The sequence below is a fragment of the Primulina eburnea genome, chromosome 6 (genome assembly GCF_022965805.1).
Source record: "Primulina eburnea isolate SZY01 chromosome 6, ASM2296580v1, whole genome shotgun sequence".
In the NCBI taxonomy this organism is placed as follows: Eukaryota; Viridiplantae; Streptophyta; class Magnoliopsida; order Lamiales; family Gesneriaceae; genus Primulina; species Primulina eburnea.
In genome coordinates this window covers 20,655,904-20,666,833 of record NC_133106.1, presented here as the reverse complement: position 1 = coordinate 20,666,833, position 10,930 = coordinate 20,655,904, and the positions used below count along the sequence as shown (strand labels likewise).

Genomic DNA, 10,930 nt, shown 5'->3' with positions numbered 1-10,930 from the left:
TCCGTGTCCATTATACTCGAGAATGAGGAAATCCAGAGCCTACACGAACCCAAAGACGGACCTGTACACGGGGTCCGTGTCCTTTGTTTGCCGAAGAGTATTTTTTCCCGAGTGTACACGGACCCTTACACGAAGGCCTACACGGGGTCCGTGTCTGAGACGGCTTGCTGAAAATATTTTCCTTTTAGTGTTTTAATTTGTTTGGTAACTATATTTGTGTTATCCCATGATTATTAAAACATATTTGGACGAAAATTCAAGGACAATTCAGATTATTATTGATATTTTATCAAAGTTTTAGAGTTTTCTCTCAAAACATTCAAAGCCTTGCTTTGTTATTCAAATCAAATTTATCAAAGTTTTTAACTTTGTGGCGTTTGTCGATCGTTCTTACGCGGATTGTCAAAGACGAGTTCTTTTAAGGTTTTTCATAATTTCGGTTGTTTATCTCGTGATTATTTGTTGCTAAACTTTTCATAGTTTAGAGGTGAAAATCACACACACGCTTGATTCAAAAGATCGGGACAACAATGATTCCTTGTTCGTTATTGAACTGAAGGCGCGATTCAAAATTAATCGTGTTTGTTATTCGTTCGTACAAAGATTCACATCACATGTCCTTTGATTCTGTATATGTTTTGTTCCACATGATTCTTTTGTTATGCTATAAAATTTTGAAAATGCAATGTTAGGATTCGAATCAAAAGTGGTGAGGTATTTCCGAAACATGATGAGATATGGCTATGATGCAGTAGGTTATAATAACTGATATATGGTCTCGTCTTATTAGAGGATTAACAATTAGAGACTGATCAATATATCATGGATAAAAGAGGAATAACAGTGCCTTGTATAAGCTTCTGCTTCAGTTATGCTATGACTCCTTGTTTCAAATTCCTTTTGTCTCGTGTCTTGATTCATGTTACGAGCTGGTATGCGATATGTAACCATTATATGTATATTTTTATATTCTTATATATGATTGGCCCCCACATAGTGAGTGTTTCCCAAAACACTCACCCCCTTACTTTCCTCCCTAGAAAAGGGCAAAGATCAATTAGATGATGATGAACAACATATGTTTTGGGGTTGGTGGTCAAGTTGGAGATATGAAGTTTCAAGCATCAATTTTAGTTTTATTTTCCATCTATACACTGTAAAAATAGTCCTGATTTAAGTAATAGACTTACTTTTGGCTATTATGTGTACAATGTAGCTTGTTGTTTCGTGACTTAAATTGTTAAACAACGCCGATGACACGTCTCGATATAAGGGAGTGACAAACTAAGTATAGAGGGGTCGTAAGTTGTTATCAATGTCTTGTTTATTTCATCAAGAAGGATACGAGAAATGGTTGTTCTATGGTGAGGGAGCTCGACCTCCTATGCTAGTAGCGTCTGTTGTAAAGGCACATCGGGCTTTAGTGAAAGGAGGAGAGGGATACCTCATCTATGTTGTAGACTTATCAATTATGTAATTGATGGGAAGAAAATTCCAGCTGTCGATGAATTTTTTGATATTTTCCTCGATGAAATTTCTGCATTTCCTTGGCAGATGAAGTGGAAGCTGAGATATAATTGGTACAGAAACCGCACCTATATATCCAGAGCGCCTTATAGATTGGAATAATCATAGATTAAATAGTTGAAACAACAATTATAAGATCTTCTTGACAAAAGTACATTATACTCAATGTCTCATTGGGAAGCACCCATGTTGTTCGTTAAGAAGAAGGAAGGGTCTATGCGGTTTTGCATGAATTATCGGTAGTTGAATTGATTTACAATCAAGAATAAATATCTGTTAGCACAGATTTATGACTTTTTGATCAAGTACAAGGGAATTCATTGTATGGATATCATCATATTATAGTTCATCAACGGATATCCCTAAGACTGCATTTCAAACAATGTATAGGCATTGCAAGTTTTTTGTGATGCCATTTGGTTTGACGAATGCTCCGGCAATGTTTATGGATTTGATAAACCGAGTATTCTCGGTGTATCTTAACAAGTTCATCTAGTCTTTATTGATGACATACTGGTATACTCATGTAGTCTTAAAGAGCATGCACAATATTTAATGATAGTGTTGCTCATTAAGGAATCATGAACTGTCTACCAAGTAGAGAAAGTGCGAGTCTTGACTCGACAAAGTTATCTTCTTGGGACATGTCATATCCAAAGATGATATATGTATATCCCAGCAAGATCAAAACAGTGTTGAGTTGGAAACGACCGTAATCAGCTCAAGAGATAAGAAGATTTCTAGGTTTGATAGGTTATTACTGGAGATTCATCTTGGGATTTTCTCAGATTTCCAAGCCATTGACACAGCCGACCTGTAAGAATGTTTATTTTGAGTGGACATAGGATTGTAAAAATAGTTTCAATGAACTACGTCAATGTTTGACAACCGGACCAGTTTAGCTCTGCCATTTGGATCAGGAAGGTACAATGTGTACACTTATGCATAACTTCAAGGAATTGAGTGTTTTTTAACTTATAATGGTTGTGTGATGGCATATGAATCGAAAAATTTTAAGAAGCGTGAAGATAATTATATAATTCATGATCTGGAATTGACAACGATTGTGTTTGCTTTGAAGATTTGGCGACATTATCTCTATGGAGATAGATTTTATATTTTTACAGGTCACGAGATCTTGAAGTGTATATTCACTTATTTACTTCAATCAGAGTTAAATATGTGCCAAAGAAGATGTATGAATTTGTTAAAGGATTATGATGGCGAAATCAAATATCATCCAAGATCAGTGAATCTCACAGTCAATTCTCTTAGTCACAAGATGAGATTATATGCACTTCATACAAGTCTCATCCATGTAATCCGAGATTGTTGTTCTCTAGGATTCACTTCCACCATGAGAAATGAATGGAAAACATTCGAGTAATGATAATTTTATCCAAACCGACGTTGAATGCCAAAATCATAGAAACTCAGTTTTTTGACCCGAAGGAAAATTTTAGGAAGGTTAGCTAACGGAGAAGACACGTCTAGCTTTGTGTTTCAAACAGATGGAAATTTGTGTCTGTCAAGGAGAATCATAGTTCCAGAGGTTAATAATTCGAGAGACAAAACTTTATCTCAAGCTCATTGGAGTAAGTTGGGTATCCATCCTGGAAGCGTGAAAATGCATAAGGATTTGAAATCCAGGTTTTGATGGAAAGATATGAAGATAAGTGTTTATCAGTATGTAGCCAAGTGTTTGGTTTATCAATAAGTGAAAGTTGAACATCGACGACCAATAGAATTACTTCAGAATCTTCATATCCCTAAATGGAAGTGAGAGCATGTAACGATAGATTTTGTCATCCAACTTCCATTGTCATCTAAGAATTGTGTTGTCATTTGGATAGTTGTAGATCGTCTAACTAAGTCAATACATTTCTTTCCATATAGTCGGGGATATAGTTTCGATCACATGGCAAGACTATATATTCATGAAATTCTTAAATAACATGGTGTGCCAACAAGTATAGTCGGTGATAGAGACCCAAGCTTAACCTCAAGGTTCTGGGGAAGTTTTCAAAAAGTGTTGAGAATGACATTGGGTCTGAGTATTGCATATCCTCCAAAGACTGATTGTAACGTCCGAAAAATCAGTCCACGTAAACCACATGCATGCAAAAATATTTTAATTGCTTAATTGTTTTATTTAATTGCTTTTAAATGCTAGCATGATGTTTATTATATGATTAAATATAGGATTGCATGATTAAATGATTATGTGCCATGTTTTCATGAAATTAAAGATTTTGCACGAATATTCGATAATAGGTAGGGGGAAGGAGACCGGGGACGACCAAGACAAGAATATGTATTTTTATTTAAATAGTGGCAAGGCTTCCTAATATGATTAAAATGATTTAATTTTCCTAAAAATATTGGAGTTCGAATTTATTTTACGAGTTGAGCTCGATTTTTCCCGGGAAGCCGGTTTTGGGCAAACAAGGAGTTTTAAAAGATCAAAAATATTATTTTGAGAAAATTTATTTTATAAACTTTTATTATTTAATTAATTAAGTGTTATTGGGCTCAATTTAATGATTTAAAGAAGGCCCAATTACCCTTAATCATACAAGCCCAAACCAAAGCCCATTTAACTTGTTAAATTAATTATAAATAAGTGATTTAGGTTTTGAAAACACCACAACCCTTGGCACCTTTCAGCCGAAAATTTCACACACAAGCACATACTGATTTTCGAAATTAAGGAGGAGAAAAAGGCTAGGAGTTCTTCGTCGTCCGGTCGTCCAACGTCGCACCCTCGCCGAAGATCGTATATTCGAGCGTTATAAACGCAAAGGCACGTTTCCTAAACTTTTTTTTAACATCATACAAATCATAATATGCTTGATTTAATTGTTTATGCATGAAAAATATGTGGGTTCGATTATTTTACGGTAAGTTGCGTATTTTTAAAGTTTTAATGATTTTACAATTATTTGAAAAACGATTTTGATTCCAACGATTACGCTGCCAAAACATGTTAAAATATGATTAAAATATTAGCAAAACATGTCAATTTTAACAAGAAAATCATGCTGGAACCGTAGGAAAATTTAAAAATAGGAACCGTGAGTTTGTCGGAGTCTTGTGGGCATGTTATTGATCCAAGGGGCTTGTTTCTTTGCATGGGGGCTTGGGGCTCGACCAGGGCTTGGGGTTGGGTCCTAAGGGTCGTGGTCTAGGGCTGGGTTGGGTCCTAGGGCGGCTAGGTACGTGGGAGTGGTTAGGGAAGAGTCCTAGTGAACTAGGACTCTCCCCCAAGCTTGTGCGCGGCTGTTATGGTTAGGGAGAGAGGGCAGGAGGGCTAAGGGTGAACCAGGCTGGTCAAGCAGGGTCTAGGGTAGAGGTTTAGGGTTCGGATCAGGGTCTGGTGCAGCCCGGGCTCGTGGTGGCTCGAAGGAGATGAAGGCCGAGACCTCAGGATCAAGTGGAAGCTAGCGCGCAGGTTCTGGTTTTTTTTACTTCAGGTGGATCGCTACTGGGTTCAGGGGCTGGGCTAGGTCTGGGTAGGTCGGGGCATGGTCCAGTGATGGTGGGGGTCGTGAGGGCTCGGTGGGGGCTCGGCTGGAGGTCTCCTGGCGGGCTAGGAGTCTTGGTGAAGAGTAGGAGAGTCACTCACACAAGTATAAAATTGTGGTTTGGTTCCAGGGGCTTTAGCGTGGGCCAGGGCCGGGTTCTATGGGCTGGGCTTGCACAGTAGGGTCCCTAGATAGGTTGGCTAGGTTTTGGTTCGAGGTGGCTCGGGCGTGCCTCGGGTAAATTAGGAGATAGCTCGGTGTGTTCGGTTAAGGGTCAAAAACGAGATTTTAAGAACTAAAAATAGAACCATGGGTCCACGGGTGTGGCTCACTACTTGGAAGGGTAGGATAAATACTAAAAATGTTATTTTTAAAATTTGGGATCAAAATAACGAGTTTCGGAATTTTCCGGGATTTAATTGCCGCACAAAATGTTAATTAACGAATTAATTGAAATGCCTATTTTTAATCTTTATAAATCAGGAAAAATTAGGTTTAAGCTTAAATAATTATTAAAAGTCTAATTTTTTAATTTGGGAATTTTATATTAAGGTTTGGATTAATTCGGGATTAAAACGCGTTAATACGTCTTATTTAAAGATTAAATTTAAAAGTCATCGATTTAAGCCAAATAAAAATATGAGAAAATTCATGTAAGTTTAAATAATTATTTAGAATAATTCCATGTCATTAAAAGTGAGAAAAAGGTAAAAAATGAGAATTTTTACGTCCAGGGGCAAAACGGTCTTTTTACCCTTAAGAAAATACGATAACGCTTGGCAGCGTCCCGAAGGATCATAATGCATGTAAATGATATTTTATGATTTTTATTTGATGATTTTAATGATAATGTGTATTTTTACGATTTATGGTAAAGCTATGCAATTTCTACTGTCTAAAAATGCTATTTTTGGAAAGCTGTCTTATTTTATGATTTTTAAAGAAAATGAAAAATATTTTGAGGGATGTGAATTGACTGTGACAAAAGATATGATATATGATTTATGATTTGTGGGGTATCCGTTTATGTTGAGGACGGTGAACTTACAATTTTGTGGGAATGTCGTGAGGGGAAAAGGCCCCAGACGAAGCCCATTTACGAGAGAAGGCCCCAGAGGGAGCCCATTTATGGGAAAAGGCCCCAGAGGGAGCCCGTCTATGGGAGAAGGCCCCCGAGGGAGCCCCGACGATCGTATTTTCACGGTGTAGCCTAGTGCACACCCCCATGGGCCATGTGGAGCTAAGACTGCAGTCGACCAAATGATAAAAGCTAGTCACTTTCAAGGATCAAACTTCACCCAAAATGATATATGATTGAAAGCTTTACGATTTTAATGATTTTATGATATATGATTCATGATGATGATTATAGCTTATTTTAAATGATTTTTAAAAGATTTATTTACGCTTAAAGTTATTTTAAAATGATTTTACTAGTTATGATTTAATTATGCTCAAATGATTTTTAATGGTATATTATTTTCAAAGGATTATTTTAAATAAAAATATGAATTTAAATGTATGTGGATGTATATGTATTATTTGTTATCCATGTTTAGAACGTGTTGAGTCTTTAGACTCACTAGGTTTGTATGATGCAGGATTTGATGATTTTGGAGGCGGTGACGATTGAGTCGATCGAGTGCAGCAGTACACACCCGAGGGCCTTTGTGTTTCCGCACTAGCTAGATAGATTTAAGGATTTAAAGATTTTGCTAATGATTTTTATTAAAGTTATTTTTATGCTTTATTGCTAGCCGATCTTTTCGAAGGTCGAATTAGGTATTTTGGTTAGCCGATGATTTAGGATTTTATTTCATGCATTTGAGATTTAAATTAAGAAATTATTATGATTCATGATTTTGTTAAATTATTTAATTTAGTTTAGCATTTAGAATTTATGATTTAAGGTTATAAAAAAAATAAAAAAATTAGAGGTCGTTTCAGTTGGTATCAGAGCCAGGTTTTCCCAAAAGGGTTGTGTACTGTCACTTCGAGAAGCTCAAGAAATCACGCCTCAAATATGTGAGTTTTTACTGCTTTATATTTTATATGCTTAAAATTCTTTTAAATGTTTATATGATACATGTTATACATGTTAGTTGCATGTTGCATGTAAAAAAAAAAAAAAAATTTAATGCATGTTGGTTACGTGGTTTGGACGACGTATACAGAGATGCCTCCTAGAAGGAATGTGCTTAGGACTGATGAGGGTAGACAGGAGGAGGATATCCCACAGCCTCCACCTGGTCAGGATGCTAGTGCCCGTGTACTAGCCGGTATGGCCCATTTCTTTGAGCAACACGTAGGGAATGGAGCAATGGGTAGGCCAGAGCCAGTATATGAGCGTTTCAGGAGGATGCACCCCGATGAGTTCCATGGCACTACTGATCCATTTATGGCTGAGGGATGGATTAGATCATTAGAGGTAATATTTCGTTATATGGACATGGCGGACGCCGATCGCGTTCGATGTACTATCTACCTGTTGAAAGGCGATGCTTCCTTATGGTGGGAGGGAGCGGAGCGAGGAGTGAATATGGCGACTTTGACTTGGGAAGGATTCAAGAGAGTGTTCTATGACAAGTACTTCACATCCGATGTTCGTTCTAGGCTTAAGAGAGAGTTTATGAGTCTCCGTCAGGGGGATTGGACTGTTGCCGAGTTTGTACAGAAGTTTGATAGGGGCTGTCACTTTATGCCCTTGATTGCCAATGATCCTGCTGAAAAATTACGACATTTTCTAGATGGTTTGAGGCCGACTATCCGACGCGATGTGACACTTGTCGATCCTGCTGATTATACTACCGCCGTTGCCAGGGCTCTTAGAGCCGAGCAATCATTGAAGGATATAGATTGGGAGATGCAGCGAAAGAGGAACCGTGCTCAGCAAGCTAATCAGAGTAATAAGAAGCCTCATACGGGACCTTCTAAGCAACCAGAACCACCAAAACCACAAGGACAACCACCTAAAGGAAATGTTCCGAAAGCTGATGAAAAACCACTTTGCAAGGAGTGCAATCGTCCACATTATGGCAAGTGCATGTGGGGCACCTTCAAGTGCTTCAAGTGCGGGGAGTTGGGACACAAGGCTGCGGATTGCACCAAGCCTAGGCAACCCATGACCGGAAGAGTCTATGTGATGCAAGCTACAGAAGATGAGACAGAGCCGACACTACACTGATTTCGAGGTAACCTAGCTGTTTAACATTTTTCTATGCTCTTCTTGCATGAAATGTTAAATTGGGTGATGGGATTTGATTGGGATATTGAAGAACTTAGAGGAAAATAGGATGCATGCGCTACTTGAGCTAGATTTAGGAGTCGACATTGAGAATTTTTGGGTTAGAATTACAATTTTCAAGATTTTGAGGACTGAATTGAAAAGTAAGATTTAAGCTAGAGGTTAAGTTTGAGGTGGATGAAGGAATCTAAACTTTTCAATCATCAAGTCAAGGAAAATTTCGAGGTCGAAATTCTAATTAAGGGGGGGAGAATTGTAACGTCCGAAAAATCAGTCCACGTAAACCACATGCATGCAAAAATATTTTAATTGCTTAATTGTTTTATTTAATTGCTTTTAAATGCTAGCATGATGTTTATTATATGATTAAATATAGGATTGCATGATTAAATGATTATGTGCCATGTTTTCATGAAATTAAAGATTTTGCACGAATATTCGATAATAGGTAGGGGGAAGGAGACCGGGGACGACCAAGACAAGAATATGTATTTTTATTTAAATAGTGGCAAGGCTTCCTAATATGATTAAAATGATTTAATTTTCCTAAAAATATTGGAGTTCGAATTTATTTTACGAGTTGAGCTCGATTTTTCCCGGGAAGCCGGTTTTGGGCAAACAAGGAGTTTTAAAAGATCAAAAATATTATTTTGAGAAAATTTATTTTATAAACTTTTATTATTTAATTAATTAAGTGTTATTGGGCTCAATTTAATGATTTAAAGAAGGCCCAATTACCCTTAATCATACAAGCCCAAACCAAAGCCCATTTAACTTGTTAAATTAATTATAAATAAGTGATTTAGGTTTTGAAAACACCACAACCCTTGGCACCTTTCAGCCGAAAATTTCACACACAAGCACATACTGATTTTCGAAATTAAGGAGGAGAAAAAGGCTAGGAGTTCTTCGTCGTCCGGTCGTCCAACGTCGCACCCTCGCCGAAGATCGTATATTCGAGCGTTATAAACGCAAAGGCACGTTTCCTAAACTTTTTTTTAACATCATACAAATCATAATATGCTTGATTTAATTGTTTATGCATGAAAAATATGTGGGTTCGATTATTTTACGGTAAGTTGCGTATTTTTAAAGTTTTAATGATTTTACAATTATTTGAAAAACGATTTTGATTCCAACGATTACGCTGCCAAAACATGTTAAAATATGATTAAAATATTAGCAAAACATGTCAATTTTAACAAGAAAATCATGCTGGAACCGTAGGAAAATTTAAAAATAGGAACCGTGAGTTTGTCGGAGTCTTGTGGGCATGTTATTGATCCAAGGGGCTTGTTTCTTTGCATGGGGGCTTGGGGCTCGACCAGGGCTTGGGGTTGGGTCCTAAGGGTCGTGGTCTAGGGCTGGGTTGGGTCCTAGGGCGGCTAGGTACGTGGGAGTGGTTAGGGAAGAGTCCTAGTGAACTAGGACTCTCCCCCAAGCTTGTGCGCGGCTGTTATGGTTAGGGAGAGAGGGCAGGAGGGCTAAGGGTGAACCAGGCTGGTCAAGCAGGGTCTAGGGTAGAGGTTTAGGGTTCGGATCAGGGTCTGGTGCAGCCCGGGCTCGTGGTGGCTCGAAGGAGATGAAGGCCGAGACCTCAGGATCAAGTGGAAGCTAGCGCGCAGGTTCTGGTTTTTTTTACTTCAGGTGGATCGCTACTGGGTTCAGGGGCTGGGCTAGGTCTGGGTAGGTCGGGGCATGGTCCAGTGATGGTGGGGGTCGTGAGGGCTCGGTGGGGGCTCGGCTGGAGGTCTCCTGGCGGGCTAGGAGTCTTGGTGAAGAGTAGGAGAGTCACTCACACAAGTATAAAATTGTGGTTTGGTTCCAGGGGCTTTAGCGTGGGCCAGGGCCGGGTTCTATGGGCTGGGCTTGCACAGTAGGGTCCCTAGATAGGTTGGCTAGGTTTTGGTTCGAGGTGGCTCGGGCGTGCCTCGGGTAAATTAGGAGATAGCTCGGTGTGTTCGGTTAAGGGTCAAAAACGAGATTTTAAGAACTAAAAATAGAACCATGGGTCCACGGGTGTGGCTCACTACTTGGAAGGGTAGGATAAATACTAAAAATGTTATTTTTAAAATTTGGGATCAAAATAACGAGTTTCGGAATTTTCCGGGATTTAATCGCCGCACAAAATGTTAATTAACGAATTAATTGAAATGCCTATTTTTAATCTTTATAAATCAGGAAAAATTAGGTTTAAGCTTAAATAATTATTAAAAGTCTAATTTTTTAATTTGGGAATTTTATATTAAGGTTTGGATTAATTCGGGATTAAAACGCGTTAATACGTCTTATTTAAAGATTAAATTTAAAAGTCATCGATTTAAGCCAAATAAAAATATGAGAAAATTCATGTAAGTTTAAATAATTATTTAGAATAATTCCATGTCATTAAAAGTGAGAAAAAGGTAAAAAATGAGAATTTTTACGTCCAGGGGCAAAACGGTCTTTTTACCCTTAAGAAAATACGATAACGCTTGGCAGCGTCCCGAAGGATCATAATGCATGTAAATGATATTTTATGATTTTTATTTGATGATTTTAATGATAATGTGTATTTTTACGATTTATGGTAAAGCTATGCAATTTCTACTGTCTAAAAATGCTATTTTTGGAAAGCTGTCTTATTTTATGATTT

The 10,930-nt window shown here is 37.8% G+C and overlaps 1 protein-coding gene across 1 annotated transcript; it reads left to right on the top strand.

The window, feature by feature from the left end:
• The first annotated feature begins 7,227 nt into the window (after window positions 1-7,227).
• On the top strand, window positions 7,228-8,235 carry LOC140835375 (uncharacterized). Its single transcript, XM_073200867.1, has one exon. The coding sequence runs from the start codon at window positions 7,228-7,230 to the stop codon at window positions 8,233-8,235; it is 1,008 nt and encodes a 335-aa protein (XP_073056968.1).
• The last annotated feature ends 2,695 nt before the right edge of the window (window positions 8,236-10,930 follow it).

Coding starts and splice junctions, on each gene's coding strand:
- LOC140835375 (XM_073200867.1), top strand. CDS start 7,228: ATGCCTCCTAGAAGGAATGTGCTTAGGACTGATGAGGGTAGACAGGAG.